Source organism: Limulus polyphemus, unplaced genomic scaffold (assembly GCF_000517525.1).
Source record: "Limulus polyphemus unplaced genomic scaffold, Limulus_polyphemus-2.1.2 Scaffold4488, whole genome shotgun sequence".
Classification (NCBI taxonomy): domain Eukaryota; kingdom Metazoa; phylum Arthropoda; class Merostomata; order Xiphosura; family Limulidae; genus Limulus; species Limulus polyphemus.
The window spans coordinates 22,074-39,965 of record NW_013670098.1 but is presented as its reverse complement, the minus strand read 5'-3'; the positions used below and the strand labels follow the sequence as shown (position 1 = coordinate 39,965).

Here is a 17,892-nt window from a genome sequence, read left to right as displayed (position 1 = left end):
GTGACTCACTGTCCATTTTTGATGTGAATGAAGAGGAGTTACTGCCTCTGGAGTATATTCTTACATAATATGTGTCTGAGCTGCTCACTTGAGAACCTTTCAGCAGCAGGACATAGTATTCCTCCTGTCTGTTTACATTATCACCCGTGTCACATTGTTGGTTCCACAGATTCAATATGCTATTACTGCTCACAAAAACCTTTTGCCTGAACTAGAGGGTGTTGTGGTTGAAGAAGTATCATGCTGAGAAGAATGCCTTCTTTCTTAGTGTCCTATGAATAAGTTGTTTGTTTTGTATGGCTGGTTCTCTCTACTCATTTTCCTCGAATCTAGTTCTTTGAACTGTTTTCTGCTTCTGGATCTACTCCAACTGTGCTTGGTTACATATTTCTTATAGTCTATATTATTATTTTCCTGCTCTGTAGCTTATAGTTTTGTATTTGTATGTTTCTTTTTATGTTCATCATTTCCCACACACTGGCTTTCAGTATTTAAAAGGTGAGTGTACCTGACTTGAATTTTACATGTCTAGAATTAAAATGAATTTCAGACAGGTACTTACCTCTGCAATACCTTTCTTCCTGTCTCCTCAACATCAAATCTTCATGATGACTGTAACTTTCAATGAAATCTCAATTATGGCAGGTAAATAAAATTTATATGAGATCTGAAGCTTATAATAAGTCATGTGGAAGGTTGGAGAGTGGAGAATTATGGGTAAGTGATACATGCTGTGCAATACATAAAGGACATTTGAAAATTTGAGTCTCATGTTTTGTTGACAGCATGAGTTCAAACTCTACAAGGGAAAGCTTTGAGTATTTAGGAGGTAAGTACCTGTTTGAAAGTTAATTTAATTCCAAAAAGTGTAGCAAACTATACAAAAGATAATAACTCTGTATGTAAATGATGCCACAATTATAGTTCATTTTTAGAACTAATTGGATAAGAATTAACTTATGGGCATATATATGTATTACACATTGACTAAATATATAACTATTCTTGATTATCTAATAACATTTACAATTTTCTGTGGAAATAATAAAATAGAATTAGGTTATATTACAATGTTTTTTCAAAATTTTTTGGCACGTGTGTAATGTTCAATCCTAAAAACTAAAAATTTTTAAAAAACAATGATTATTTTATACACAATTCTAAAAATTAGATTGTTTCCAGTCTCTAAGTTACTAAAATAATAAGTTACTGTACAAGGTTAAAAAGTGCTAAAAATCTCGATGAGACTGGAAAACAATTTCATACACTCTACATGCTTCGAGGTATACTCTTGCGTCATCCTCAGGAGTGTAATGTTTTGCAAAAAATAACACTTATTTATACAATTATTAACCCACCAATTTACATATTAAAGAATTTCATGCCATCTGCTAACAACATTTCCATTAGGTCCATCATCCTTATTCAATAATTTAAATTTACTTTTTTTTTCATTTAATTATCTCAGTAGATTCTTGTATATTCATACCAATTACGTTTCCAGGCTGTGCTAAAATAATGTATTTGAAATAAATTTATTTTATTACATGACTCTTTCCACCAATCAATTTACTTTAAAGGTGATATAAGTTGTTTTGCTGTATTTTGTTCTGAAAATCAAAAGATTTGTTAAATAAACAGTTTAGACCAGAGTAGATAATATTTTTATGTGGAATTTAACTGTTAACAAATGAAGCATTTTATGTTGTCGTGTTTTTATTATTTTCAGGATTACTTAGTCCTGACACTGAAGGTGAGTAGATTGTCAATATAAAAGATCCAAATAACAATTTGTACAGAGTGTAATTTGCAGTTTATATTATGCACTTTACAACATACAATGTATTAACATGTTGTGGGTTTATGTAGAATAGTTCCATAGACTATATTGAAGAAATAAAACTATAAGAAATAACACGTTAATGCATTTATACTTTCACAACTGGTTGTTATAAACAAGTTATGCATTGCAAAGTTAAAATTTTACCTTGCAAGACGTTGATAAATCACTGATACTACATATTTGTTAACAATTCTCACACACTGATGGAATAGAAATCTCAACCACTACTTCATAAACAATTTTAAAACTAAACTTCTCTCCAGATCATTCTCACTTTGTAGGATGATAATTTTACATAATTTTCACAAGGAAATTTGCTGATTTTGTAAAACAGTTTTGACTAGGCTTACTGATCAAAACTCAAAACTGTGAATTACAGTTTTCCAAAATTTGTAACACATAACTATATAATAATCAAGCAATATTTATGTCATAAAACACAACATTTATTTCAAGATTTTGTTCAAATGAATTAATCTCTCTTTTTTTTCTACAATTACTACTTTAACTTGAAGTGATTTTAAACATGAAAGTACTATGTAAGTGCCATATTTGAATAAATACTGAAGCTCATTTAGAAAATATAGTAGATTTAAAGCTTATTTTAATAAACAATTAGAGGACCCAGATTTTTACAATTTGAATTAATATAGTACATTGCTTTGTGTGTTTAAATTTGTAAATTTTAACTTCCAAAACAGTACTACCACTTCCCTCCCTTAGCTGTATCGACCTTCATTTGCCCTCTAGGCATTGGTAAATCTTATGAACAGTGCACCAGTCTTTTATACCTCTATATTTTTTGCATGATTGCAGCAATATGTGCTGATCATGTGACCACCCTCCACCAATCCCAATGCACCCTCTATACTAGAGCAGGTAGTTCCATCCACCATTGCAGCACAATCCTCACTTTCTCAATTGGCACGACAGTATTCAGATGTGTGTTTTCAGTTGTTCTTCAAGCAAATTTTGCTACGTTTTTGTGTGTTTTCTTCCTAGTTTCCACTTTTAGTTTGAATTACTTGTTCATTTAGTAGTTCCTTTACTATTGTTTTTTAAAGTCCACATGCACTTATGAATTCGAATTTTCATGTGGCAGATGAAGAAGTTCCTGCCAATATGAACAAAACTCGTGTCACTAGACCCCAGCGTGGTGAGTTGCCGATGTCGGTCGAGGAGATTCAGGCATTAGTTCAGCAGGAGTTAGATGCTTTTGCTGCTTCTTCTGCTTGTTCTCAGGAAGGATCCAGGGCCACGCTTCTAAGGAAGTTTTGTCAGGGGGAGTACAATTTTGACTGAGTTTTTCCTGCCCCATTTTTTTTTGGCCAGTCACATAATGTTGACAGTCAGGAGAGTCTACCTTTCTTATTGATCAGGTTTGTCAAATTTTACATGTCCCCCCTTTAGCCCTTGATTCTTCTACTTCTTCCTTTCTGGGAGAAGAGCCTCATTCCGATTATTTTTTTTTCTTCTCCCTCTTCTGACATTTTTGTTTAAGCTCAACTTTTTGCTGCTCAAGTACAGTAGGAAGTAAGTATGCCTCATCCCTCTTGGCATTTGAACCAATGCTCTTTTGCTTACCAACATGCCTCAAATCCCTATTTGAATTCTCAGCATTTATATCCTCTCCTTCCCTTGTGGGGTTCTAATCCTAATGCCTTGGTTCATTTTAATAGATCTCAGTTTACTACTATTTGCATTACATTAACCAATCTTTTACGTGTTCTTTCCTCTTTACAATTGTTGTCTCAGGCCTTCCACCAGTCTCCTGATCAGTTCTCCCAATCTCTGGACTCTCCTGTGGTCTATTATGGTCTGGTTGTCAGCTTCAGCCTTGTCCCTGACATTTGGATTTTGTGTTGTTGGAATTTACTTGGGAGGGATGTGTTACTTGTAGGTGTGTGTCTCCCCCTTTTGTCATTACAGGAACTTCGTCAAGCCCCGTTTCTGTGTGAAATGGTCTTTGGGGGTCTTCCTGAATCTGTGGAGTCCAGGGTCAATGTGGCGAGATTGCATTCTTCTTTGTTCTCCCTTCCTTCTCATTTGTTTCACCCTACTGATTCTGCTCAGTCTTTGCCTGTTCGAGTGCCTGTGCTCCTTCTTCTTTGCCCTGCCCTTTTCCCCTACTCCCGATGTTCCCTTCCTTACACCCATTATTCCTGTTCCCATTCCTCTCTGCCTCACCATTATTGGTGATGGGATGTCTTTCCATGGACAGGTGGGGACCAGGTTACAACTCTTTTCTACCATCTGGAAACCCTTCATGATTGATCCATGGGTGTTATGGGTTATGTCAGAGAGTCTATTCATTCAATTCCTGGCCCATCCACTCCTGCCCTCTTTCCTGGTTTCTTTTTCTCCTCCTTTGGATTGTGTCTTGTCCAGTCGTCTAGTGAAGTCAGTTCTCGATCCTTCTCTGAAGGGTGCTGTAGTGTTGCCTGTTCATCTTTGTTTTTACTCCCGTCTGTTTGTTGTCCCCAAAAAAGACAGGAGATTGGAGACCTATTATCAATGTATCCTGGCTGAATGCCTTTCTGAACACACCCCAATTCACCATGGATTCATACTACCTCTCTCTTTGGTGTATTTTCTGCTTGGGTCTTTGGGTGATCCAATTCGATGTGACAGATGCTTACTTTCATATCCCCATTCCTCAAGAGTCATGTCGTTATCTTCCGTTCATCTACAGGGAAGATGTGTTCCAGTTCTTTGCACTACTGTTTGGTCTTGCCTTGGCTCCTTATGTGTTCTGTCGGGTTGTGTTGACCATGCCTTTGCATGCCATCTTCATTCATTGGGTCTTCAGACTCATCATTACATGGACGACTGGTTCCTGCTTGCCTCTTCCTGAGCTATATCTGCCAATCACACCCGATTCATTCTTTGTGAGTCTGCTCGAGTGGGGTTTCTCATCAAGGTGGAGAAGTCCTTTCTCACTCACACTCAATGTCTCATTCATTTGGGGGTCCTCATCAATTCCTGTCTTGGTTGGGCCCAACCTTCTCCACTTTGGGTCCAGGTTATACAACAAGCAGTCACTCGGGCTCTGTCTTCACCTTCTCTTTCTGCTTGAGAGGTTCTCTCTCTTTTAGGGATGTGGGCCTCCCTGGAAGGCCTCATTCCCTTGGGTCGAGCACACATGTTCTCTTCAGTGGATGCTTCTTAACCAACAGAACTTCTCCCACAATCTCTTGGATCATCTTATTACCTTTCCTCAAAGGATCAAGGCCAACCTTGTTTGGTGGCTTAACAGACTCTTACCATGGGGCTCCTCTTCCCCCACATTGTCCTGACTCACATCTGTTCATAGATGCTTCTTTGGTGGGTTGGGGGCTTCTCTCAACTCTTGAGAGATTTCGGGTCAGTGGTCCATTGAGGAATACACTTACCATATCAACCACTTGGAGCTGTTTGCGGGTCTGTTGGGCTCTCACTCATTTTCTCCCACTTTTATGAGAGTGGGTGGTTATGGTTCATTCTGACAATTCAACTGTCTTCAGTTATATCTCCAAACAACGGGGTACCAACTCCAGGACCCTGTGTTTTCTCACACTCAACCACATCTACAACATCACATCCTTGTCATGTCATATTCTGGGTGTTATGAATCTGGTTGTAGACCATCTATCCTGCCCCAACTAAGTTATTCCTACCGAGTGGTCTATTTATCTGGGTTTTTTTCAGTGGGGGTGTTCTTGCCTGGATGTGCCTCATATTAAAGTGTTTGCAACCCATTTGAATGTCAAACTTCCTTTGTTTTGGTGTCCTGTCCTGCTCCCTTCATCTCTGGTGGTGGTAGATGCATTCAGTCAGGATTGGAGGGGCCTTCATCTCTATGCTTACCTTCTGATCAGACTCCTCACTATAGTTCTTTCTCTCATACAGACCACTCCTTGCTGTATGTTGCTAGTTGCTCTGTATTGGCCTGCTCAGTCGTGGTTTCCTCTACTTTGGCCTTTACTGGGGCAGCAACCCCTTCCCTTACCTCTGCTCAGGTGTCTACTCTGGCAACCTCAGTTGAATGTGTTTCGTCCAGATTTCACCAAACTCTGTCCTCACACATGGCTTTTGTCCAGTCCAATGCCTCCTCTCAGAGATTTACTACCTGTGTAGTTCTTTGTTTACCCAATCCATACATCTTTCCTCATTGTTCGTGTATCAGCATTGTTGGTCTACCTTTCACCAGGGGTCCATTCGCCTAGGATTCCGTCCTTTCCTTCCTTGAGTTTGTCACTTGTCCAGGTTCTTTACCAGGTTATTTGATCAAGGTTTGTCTGCATCCACTGTTTCTAGTTGTCATGCTTCTCTGCCCCACACCTTTTGCTTCTCCCATTTTCAAAGATCCTTCACCTCCTCTGTTATTTCTATTCTTTTCCATTCCTTTCATATTGTTCATCCACCCCATCCATTTAGGCGGATTGGGATCTCATTGTCGTTTTTCATGCTCATGACCATTCTCCTTTCGAACCTGTTGCTATGTGTTCTTTGTACCACCTTTTCCTTAAGACCTATTTTGTTCTCCTTCTCACTAGTGGTCGTTTTTATGCTATTAATGTTTCCTGTATTCTTTACCATGCTTCTTAGGTTCTCCTTTAACCCATTCTTTCCTACCTTCCCAAGACCGTCAGCTGTTTAATGTGTCTTTCCACCAGATGCGCCATGTTACTTGGTCTTTAACTGCTCAGGTCCACTATCCTTTGGAGGAGATTGTACAAGTGGGAATGTGGAATACTCCCAACATGTTCATTGCACATTATTTGCATCATATTGCTGTATCCTCCTCGGTCTGGTATCTTCTTCCACCTGTGGCAATTTTCCACACATCTGTTTGCCTTTAGCTGGGATAAGTTGACATTTTGGTTTCACTTATGCAGAAAAAGTTGTTTTCCTTTGCATTTCTGCTTGGTCAAGTATGCTGAATTGTTTTATACTACCATTTACTCTACTTCTTTCTAATTCTCACTATGGAGATGGGGTGTTTCTGTAAGACCACTGGATGCTTTTCTGGTGGTGTATCTATATCTATATCTTGAGAACTGTCACTCATGGACTTCATGAGTAAAGCAGATAGGGATTTTTGCCCATCTCTACTGACCCGTGATTTTTACAATCTGGGTCTTTCTGCTTTTGAAAATAGGGAAATGCAAACACCCATTGCACTATCTCTGGTGAATTGCTCCTCCAGACCCCCTAATGTATGCCCCCTCTTTCTTCCAGTGGAGCACGATGATCCTTCCTACTTCTGGTTCCCAGTCACTGGAGTAATGGACCATGGAGGTTTCCTCACAAATGGGTTTTGTACAATAACAAAATATTGTGCCCATATGTACCCACATGATGAGAAGAGGGCTGTTGTTGTTATGCTGTCTATTATACACACATTATGGCACTATGTCTATTATGCAAGGTGCTTCCACTGGATTGCTTCTGGCCGGATGGACTGCATATGACATAATCCAATATATACCAAGGGGCTTCCCCCGGATGTTTGTGCCTGGGTGGACCTCACTTGGCTATCTTGACATTAATCCAAGGCGCTTCTTATGGATGTGTTTGCCTGAGCGGACCACACTTGTTGGTTTCTCTATCATTGTTATGCTGCATATTACACATACAATATGGCACGAAATCTCTTATGCAAGGTGCTTCCTCTGGATGTTTTTGCCCAGATGGACTGCACTTGACATAATCCAATGTATACCAAGAGGATTCCCCCGGATGTTTTTGCGTGGGTGGACCTCACTTGGCTATCTTGTTCTAAATCCAAAGCTCCTCCTCTGGATGTTTTTGCTGAGGCAGACTGCACTTGTTGATTTTACAAACTTATGTAAGGTGCTTCCATGTTGTTTTTGTCCTTGGACTGCATTTGGCATAATATGCCACATCCCAAGACACTTGGGAGATTCATATATGGTCCTCTAGCCCTATTCACGTATTCTCTTCATTTCTGCCCTATGTGTCTTATCTTCTTTACTGGGTGAAGAGCATACCTGTTCCAGAAGTAGTGCTATACCCCACAGGTGTGCCTCATATTTTAATAGTGGCATACATGCTTTTTTTCATAGGGGTCACTCTCCACTTGATTATTTGTTTTTGTGCCTTCACTGACCCATTCAACTTTCCAATGTGAGATTCTAGCTATGGGGGAACGGAGGTTGTACCGTTTTGGAAGCTAACATTTTCTAACACTGAAAATGTATTTCCAATAGGTACTTACCTCCTCTCACCCACCCTTCCTCCCCACTGATTTGTCCGTGTTTTTGGGTTTGTATATGCCAATTCTCAAAAGTGAGGATTGTGCTGCAACGGTAGTATACAGGGTGCAATGGTATTGGTGGAGGGTGGTCACATGATCAGCACATGTTGCTGCAATGGTAGTATAGAGGGTTCAATGGGATTGGTGGAGGGTGGTCACATGGTTAGCACATGTTGCTGCAATGACACACAAAATATATGGGTATAAAAGACTGGTACACTGTTCATAAGATTTACCAATACCTAGAGGGCAAATGAAGGTCAAGATAGCTATGGGTTAGAGGAGGTAACTATCTATTGGAAATACATTTTCAGTGTTAGAAAATGTTAACATTAACCCAAATTCACTAGCTCATCATTAATCAAAGGTACCTAGTCTGTGGATTAGGCTGAGAATAAAAATGTATTGTGTTTAAATTTTTTAATCCTTATAGTTATTCCAAATTCCCCTATTATATTATTAATTTCATTAAACAACTGTAAAATTTAATTTTGGCCATTTTGAAAACTATATTATTTTGTTTTCAAATTCATGATTTAACATTATTTTAGCATCATTATTGCATCATAATGTATTAGCTACTGTAGGACTGAATCATGTTTATTTTGAAGAAAGTGTAAGTCTTGCACTGAAACTTGTGAATCTTAAAATTTAAAACAATTAACCATTACAAAATCTAAAAATAATTTGTATTTATAACAAATGAATAGAACTAAAAAGATTTAAATTAGTTTATCATTTATTCTTTGAAATAATAAATATTTTTGTAAATTGATGTATACATTTCATTTTTACATGATTTTACAAACATTTGCTCATGAAAAATTATATTCCATTGTTTCTGCATCATAAATTGGTTAAGTATTATATTTAACTGTCCAATTATTGTTCTTTCTTATAACTGAAGTACAGTATATCCAAATTTATTGAAGAATAATGTAAGCAAAGTATTACCAAATTTTCTACATTAAAAAACTTGCTGGCTAAATGTGTAGGTCTTTGCTTATTTTTGTAATATGGATTCATGAAATCTTTCAGTTTAGAGAATATGTTTCCATAAGGTCACTGTGTTCTTATTTACTAATAGAATTTCTTGAACTTTATGTATGAAAACTATAAAATTGTATGTGACTGTATTTTAGGCATTTTGTTTATAAATATTAGTTTATTTGTATTAAAAAAAAAATTAAAGAAAGGTTAAAGGTTATGTTTTCTTTATGCTCCAGGTCTACAGGAGATGGAGACAACTTTTAAAAATCTTGTTGCATCCTTACAAGTGGCATCATACAACATACTAGATCACAGAAATCTTGAATTTGAAGAAAGCCTTATGGAGTTTTTTGCAAATATAGAAAAGATAAAGGTCAGACAGACATAATAATTTTAATTGAATTTTTTTGAACAAGTACGTTTAAAGATCTTGGTTTGTCAGATATCAGTATTGTTCTTTTAAATTTTAGGAATATTTGAAATAATAAATTTGTTGAAAATTTTGTCGAGACAAATATAATTACTTTCTTTCAAGCATATTGAAATAAAACTTTAGATAAAAATGGTAATACAGGGACTGTTCATGAAAGTATGTTAATGGATATAATTTATTTTAGGAAAAAAAAACAATCAGTTAACAGATGGCTTGTAATCAGTTAGTGCCTAAACACCTGTTTATTTCATAAAAGAAAACAATAAATATAATCTTCTTAGACCATAAATGAAATTAAAAATGTTTATATATATTAGCATTCACACACCACTTTATAAAGCAAGCTCTTCTAGAAGTCATTGCTTAAGAGAGAAGTAATTTGCTGTAGTAAACAATCTTTGTTTCAAAATATTTATTGATTTTTCTTTCTGATTTTACATATTTTTACAGCTTTACCTTACCTCTTTCATGCTTCAGCTAATAACCATTTTATCTTCTTTCTTTCAACTATTCTTTCCAGTTGTTTTTTACTTTTGGATGAAAAAAACTGACATAATATCTGAGGAAAAATCTTTTAAGGTTCTACTTAGTTGTGATAAAAGATTAAGCTTCATGATGGTAGGATACTGCTATGTTCTGAGACAATACACACCTCTGTTAAACTATCTTTTCCATGTGTCTGCCTTAGATGTTTACATGCCACTAGCCCTTGGGCAATTCCCACTTAATTTTACAAAATTTCTCATGAATTTTGTTATTGTGTAATGATGCTACAATGCAGTAAAAGCCCTCCATCAATAGGAGGGTGACACACCTCCTTGTGCACTAACTGGTGCTTTTGCACTCATAAATCTTCATTCTTTTCCTTGGCACTGAACACATCAGACATGTTTTTTCTTTTTCAGTTTAATTAAATTTGCAATGTTTAGGGAACTTAACTTCCTTCTTTTGTTCTACAAATTATGAACTCACCCACTACTTGTGTGAGTGAATAATTTCCTCACACAGGTTTTTTACATTATTTGGATTTAAATTTTTTTCTCTTTCTCCTGTGTCATATTATTGTTCTTGTTCCCTACTTCTTAATCCTATCTCTAACTAATTTTTGTTTACCTTTTTCATAACCAACTATGTTTCTGCATTCTCAATCCTCGTCCTCTCCATCTGTGTGATTCTTATATCCTCAGTTTCAGTCATTCTGTCTACATCTAAAGTCTGAGGCACTCCACCAGGCCCCAGAGAATTTTCCAGATGATTCTTTCCAAGTTTTTCTTTACTCCCACTCAATATTTTATTCACTCATTTCACAGTTGTGCTCAGCCTTCTCCTATCTGTCTGTAAGCTTTGGAACTGCTAGTCACCAGGTTTTGTGCCTATCCTACTCTTACTTTTGTGAGAGAATTTTAGCTTTTGGGGACCATGGCTTCACTGGAACTGTTTATCCCTTTGGGTCATATACGTATGCACCTCCTCTGTTTTTCCTTGTGTGACGAGAAGCACCATTCAAGGGAACCTTTGATCTCAATGGTTCATTTATCTCCTCTTCTACTCAAAGATTTGTATTGGTGGCTGGACCAATCCAATATTACCATTGGTGTTCCATTACCTCCACCCGCACTGGACCAATATCTCTTCACTGCTGCTTTCCCCTCTGGTAGGGGGGAACCACTGAATGAAAATATCACATCAGACACATGGTCCCAGGATTAATCCTCTCACTCCATATTAATGCAATTGAACTTCTAATAGTCCATCAAGCATGCTGCCTTTTCTTAACTCTCCCAGTAGATCATTTCAATATGAACCATTCTGACAACTCCATGGTTTTTCCTATATCAACCACCAAGGGGGAACCGTATCCAGGATCCTTTACTTTCAAACAGTGGACCTTCCTTATTGGGAAGGGACAATTCTTATCGCCTGCCATTTACTAGATGCTATGAATCTGGTCATACTGTGTTCTGTCCATGGAATGGTTTCCTTACCCCGGGTTTTCTGTTGGGTGTGCTCTCTCTTGGGGACTCCAGTCATCAATGTCTTTGTCATTCTTCATATTTCCAAGCTTCCTCTTTTAATCACATGTTCCCTATTCCTAGGCCCTGGCTGTTGATGGTTTCAGCCAGGACTGGTCTCATCTTTTTCATTAGGTTTACTCCCTTCTCCATCTTTTAACTCAGGTCCTAGCCTTGATTTGAGACACTCTTTGTTGTTTCCTCATGGTGACACCCCTTTGGCCTGTTAAACCTTGTTCACTCTTCCCCTACTAACTATACTCTCTCTCTCTTGCTTCAACCTCACACCTCTGTTACATCAAGGGATCTTGTCCCTCCATCATGATGTTTGGGATTTATTCAGGCCATTGCCCATTGAAGACCTTTGAATTGGGTAGCCTTTTTCCTTTCTCATTCTTTTTGTCAAATTTACCTTATCCATCTACCAGCACTCTTTATACATATGTGCTCTCCTCCTACAAACATCACTTGTTCAGTTGAGTAAGGTGAGCAAGCACTAATAAACCATGTTCTCCTCCTATATTTGATGTTTATTCAGTAGAGTCAAAGTGAGTACACTGTCCAATTGTGCCCTCCTCCTGCAGTCATCTCCTGTTCAGTTGAGTTGAGGCAAACACACATTAACAAATTGTGCCATTCTCCTGCAGCTGATGTCTGTTAAGTCAAGTCAAGCCATGCACACACACTGTGGCATGAATTCTGTTCCTTCCTCTTGTAGCTGATGTCAGTCCAATAAACTGACAGTAGAGTCGAGGTAAGCACAACGTATGATTTGAATGTGCTCCAATCATGCTACATGTATTGGCTCTCTGACATTTTGTGTGCAAGTACTCAGATGACCATGTTCTTATTCCACCCATCCCTGCAACACATGGAGCTCATTTACCTCTTCTTCCATTTTACCTGGGTGAAGAGTATACCCTGGAAGAGAAGAGATGTAGTCTCCCACAGGTGTGCCTCTATGTAGCCCCTGCAATTAGGTGTCACACTCCATTGGTATCCTTTGGCCACTTTCTGAAGGGAACTCATCTAAGTAAATTTTTGCACTGGCCCCTCCACCACTTCAACATAGGATTCTAGCTTAACTGTGTGTAGAGGTGTGTATCATCTTGGAAGTTAATATTTTCTTTACCTGAAAATGTATTTCCTATAGATACTCACCTCTAGACACACATTCCCACCTTTCCTACCCACTTATGGTGCACCTTAATATTTATTGCCTCATTAAAGAATGAAGATTCATGAGTGTAAAGGCACAGAAGGAGTTAGTTTGCAAGGAGCTGTGTCATTCTCCTGTTGGTGTGAAGTTTTTTGCTGCATAATAACCTCATTATGCAGTAGCATGTGAAAAATCTTGTAATATTATGTGGCAGCTGCCTAAAGGCTAGTGGTATGGAAACTTTAAGGCAGACACACAGAGAAGATAGCTTAACTGTGTACAGAGGTAAATATATATTGGAAATACATTTTCAGGAAAAAATAATTTTAACTTTCACTCTTCCATAACAAATGAAAAATATACTGATGTGCAAAAGATATATACCAAAGATAAATTTGTCTTATTTTGATAGTAAAACAAGACAGCAATATCAAACAAAGTATATTTCATAGAAAAATCAATGATCAATGCATTGTTAAGATGTCACATTTGTGGATAGTTTACAAATTGAAATGATCACTGTCAATCCCATATAGGGTAAGATTTGCAATTAACACAAATGTGCACTTACACAAAAGTTTATCCATTTCTTCATAAGTTTTCTTATTTGCTCTTTCATCCATCCATTCCCTGAGAAAATTAATCTACAAGTAAACAGTGTAGGTTTATAACTTTATGACTTGTTATCTCTTACAGATAAGATTTATCAATATATTGGATGACCATTTTCAAGCTACTTCCTCTTCACACCAAGCCCTCAGGTTCCTGGCTCATGTGGAGAACCTACCATTAGATGGCATTCAGCTAGCTGATAAATACAAACAAATTCTTGTGAAGTACAACAAGGAGCTAGATTTAATCTCAGAAAAGTACCAGAAAGAAAGGCTGGATCCTCCAATTCCAAGAAATTTTGCTCCAATTGCAGGTGAAGGGGTGATTTTCAGTAGGACTATTTTACAATATGTACAAATTCACTATTACATTATTAATTCAAGGTAACATCTGCAGTACCCAATCTTGTGTATTTTGATGATGATATGATACTTATCGTATGTGGAAATCTCATCACATAATTTAGCATTGTTTTGTCACATTTGGGCAATTGAGTGGTTTAAACCACCATCCTCTAGTTGTACTTGGGAACGTCTTGTATGTCATCATTCGTTCCATTATTGTGATGTTAGGGAGTTTTCTCTAGTGTCAATCATTATACTTTTATTATATTTGCTTAATAGTTTATGTAGTGTCATCCCACATACTTATGTTATATCTCTATAGACTTCTCGTAGTATCTTCTTTGTTTTTATTTGGGTTTTTTATAATTGCGTGATATATTCCAAGGAGTAAATAGCCAGGAGGTAAGTAAATTATGCTTCACAGTAGCAGGAGATTCCTAGGAAATGTATGCAGAGTATAAATGAGTCAAATTTGACTAGAAGTATAGAGACTAAGATAGTTGTTTGAATTTTAAATAAAAGTATACTTTATTAAAAAAAAAGTCATGAAATGTATGTCTTAATTATAAGCAGATACAAATGAGAACATGATAAGTTTGTCAATTTAACTTGACCAACACAAAAACGATTTCTTGAAGCACTAGCTTTGCTTAGAACCATTCAAGTTCAAGCTTTGCTAGGACTTAACATAATGCTAGTTCACTCACATTAGAAGACTAAATTCATTATTTAAAAAAAAAAAGAGAAAATAGAGCATCCTGTACCTTCATATATGCTTAGCATGCCAGATGTCATGAAAAGCACTGGTCACATATACCTACACTGTACTTAACCATTAGTAACCATCCAAGGACAAGGTAAAATATCATTCACAACCATATACATCGTTTTTGCACAGAATGTCTAGCTAAGGTCTTGTAAATTATCTGAGTATACCTAAATAAAAATATATAAATTTTTTAATTAATTAATTTACAAACTTAAAACATAAACTCTTCTTTCAGTATCTTTCTTTATTTCCAGCAAAAATGAACATTTTTCATCAAATGCCTTGAACTAAAGTATGGTATACATTGGTCATTCACTAGAATTTTTATTTTATATATCATCTCCCAGTGGATCAGTGTTAAGTTTAAGGACTTGGACTGCTAAAGTTTGGGGTTCAATTCCCTGTAGTAGACATAGTGCATACAGTACATTGTATAGCTTTGGGCCAAAAACCCACACATAAACTGAAATTTTATATATTAGAACCTCCTTTGAAGATAAGAATAAATAAATATTGAACATATAAATTAATAGTGTATCATAGTTTCCTAAGACTAAAACCAGACCATGTTATAGCTACAGGTATTTGCAAATGTTACAAGTTATTTGAAAATAAATTTTATGCATATAGATGCTTTTTTTATCTTATATACCAGGAAAAATAAGCTGGGCTCGTCACCTATTCAAACGGATTGAGGAACCTATATTAATCCTAAAGGTGAAATATGGAATTCTCAAAACAGCAGAAGGAAAAAAAGTTGTGAAAAAGTACAATCGTGTTGCTCAGTGCCTTGTAACTTTTGAAATGATGTATCATCAGGCATGGCTTAAACAGGTTAGAATTTTTATATTCTGAAATAATATGCTTACCTCTCTTCACAAGGTAGCTATTATTTGCACATCCACCTTTGAGATTTTGTACACATCACTAGCCTTGAGCTATCTCTTACCTAAGATACTTTTTATTATGTGAACTGTGCTAGTGCATGATGTAATCATCATGTGACAATAACCCTCCACCAGTAGGAGGACAACACATCCTCTATGTGCAGTAGATCTCAATAAGTACTTGCACTTGAAATGAAATCATTCTTATCCTGTCTTTAACAGATGTGTTTCTTTAAGTTTAGACTTAATCAGTTTGTGAGGTTTGAACTGCCTTTTCATAGTGTTAACTTTTTATGGTCTTTTTTAGTTTTGTTTCAACTTCGATATCAGGCTACAATGACACTAAAAAATATTTGATAACATACAATAACTATGAATCCTCGAGTGACTGTGGCTATTACCTCTTCCTGAGGTTCTGGCAATGTTCCTAACACTACCTTTATTTGTCTGTGACCACTAGAGGATCATTGACTATGAAACAAATTATCACCATAATTCATTTCTCTCTCTTTACCTGTTGAGGATAATGTTCCTCCTCCAACTATCTTTGTGGATTTGGTTACTCAGGTTTGTTCTTTACTTTTCCTTTCTCCTATGTCTTTTGTTTCTTCCTGACTCTTACTACATGACTATCATGCTGAGGATTATTTGATTTTTCACCCTCCTCCAAGCATATAGGTTCATGTTGACACATTCCTGGATCAGTTTCATTCCCACTTTGAAATGCCTCATCCTCCTTAACTCCAGGATTCCTTTGCCATAGTTTATGGCCATTCTCCTTTCCTATTCTTCAATTCCCAATCCCTGGAATCCCTTCTGCCCACTTGAGGGACTGATCTCCTGTCTTCAGTAACACTCTCTAGTGATCAATTTTGCCGTCTTCACTTTTTTCATACCCATCTCTTTCGTTATCTACACTCTCTTTTTCTCCTATCTGAAGCCCTACAATGTGATCCTGACAGTTTTTCTGTGAATTAATGGACAGTCATTTTCAATACTTAGCCAGGGTTTCATCTTCTGCCTTGTACCAGCTTCCTTAGTTCCTCTGTTGTTGAGACCTTCTGTGACACCATGTTCTTCTTTCCACCGTTTTTCTTCCCCATTCTTACCTATGACTTCTGTCTGGCTCCATTTCTTCTCTCTGAAGTCTTTGGGGGTGTTCCTAACACATTGGAGACTCAAGTTAAGGCTGCCTGATATCAGTACTCTGTTTCCACCTTGGTTTCTTGTCTCTCACATCCTCATTAGTCCACTCCTGTTCTTCGGTTTCATGAACCTTCTACCTTCTTGTTTCTTGTGCTTCTGTCACTTCTCCCCATCCCCCTTTCTCAACACAGTTGGGCTCAGTCTTCCCCCAATCGCAAGAGTTTTTATCTCCTTTGGCAACTCATGCCTCTCTAGAACCTGCTTAAGCCAGATTCACATAAGGCTTCTTCAATGGACTTTGAGCAACCAATGGAAAATCTACCACAATATTTTGTCCTTTCTTGGGATGATGCCACCTTCTCTTTTCAAGATCTGTCTAGATGGTTGGATTATGCCAACACTACGGTCAACATCCAACTGATACCCTCTTCCCTATCCAGATCTCCATCTCTTCACTGACCCATTTCTTACAGGTTGGGGTGTGTCTCTGGATGACTAAAACTTTGGGGTTTGGTGTCCTGTGGAGCATACATTCCACATCAATTTCCTGGAACTCTTTGCCCCCCATTGAATATGTTCCTATTTCCTACTTCTTCTTGGAAATAACTTGGTTATGATCTACTATGATGATTCAATGGTCATTTTCCATACCATTTTTCAGGGTGGGACTCACTCTAGAGACCTTTGCTTCTGCACATTGGATTTCCTGTTTTGGGCCCACTCACATTGGGTTAGACTGACAACCTGTCATATCTTGGAAGGCCTTGAACTTGATGCCAGATTGACTCTCTCGACCAGACATGATTCTTCTTATGCATTGGTCACTTCATCATCAGGTATTTCATTGGATTTGTTCCCAGTTGGGCACACCAAGTGTCATCCCGTGCTTGCTGGTCAGGTTTCTCTGACTGCATAGCCCTTCTTTTACCTCATTCATGTCATCTTTGTACTCTCTCTCTGTCTATCAACAACAGTTTCACCACTGGCCCATCTGCTACTCTTTACTACCAGGCCATCCTACTATTGCCCACCTTTTGATCTTCTTTACCTGGTTCTTCTGCCAATGTTTGTCAGTTTCTACCATCATAGGCTCTTGGATAGCCTTGTTGGCTACCTTTTGCCTTTTTCATTATTGTTCTGTCTTTTCTCCCCTTTTCACTTTGTTCTGGTCTTTCTTAATTCATCATCCCCCCTTGTCTGATTTCTTTACCTGACTGAAACATTAATGTGGTTCTACTTGCTCTTACCCAGGCCCCATTTGAACTCTTGGCCACTTTTTCCTTACAATCTCTCTCTCTCTCTCTGTCTCTTAACTCTCTCAATACGGACTCAGTCAATTTGACTGACCACATGACTTTTTTTGTACTCTTTAAAGTTTTTATAGAAAAAATCTCAAATTTCCTTTGTGTAATCCCTAAAACCTCCTAAATGCATTTCA

The 17,892-nt window shown here is 37.4% G+C and overlaps 1 protein-coding gene across 1 annotated transcript in view; it reads left to right on the top strand.

Moving 5' to 3' along the window:
- Positions 1-17,892, top strand: part of LOC106471237 (dynein heavy chain 5, axonemal-like) — a 79,902-nt gene that overhangs the window by 43,306 nt on the left and 18,704 nt on the right. The window contains exons 11-14 of the mRNA XM_022399859.1: positions 1,730-1,753; positions 9,329-9,465; positions 13,393-13,621; positions 15,077-15,255. Coding sequence (XP_022255567.1) covers positions 1,730-1,753; positions 9,329-9,465; positions 13,393-13,621; positions 15,077-15,255 — 569 coding nt within the window. The remainder of the gene's footprint in view (positions 1-1,729; positions 1,754-9,328; positions 9,466-13,392; positions 13,622-15,076; positions 15,256-17,892) is intronic.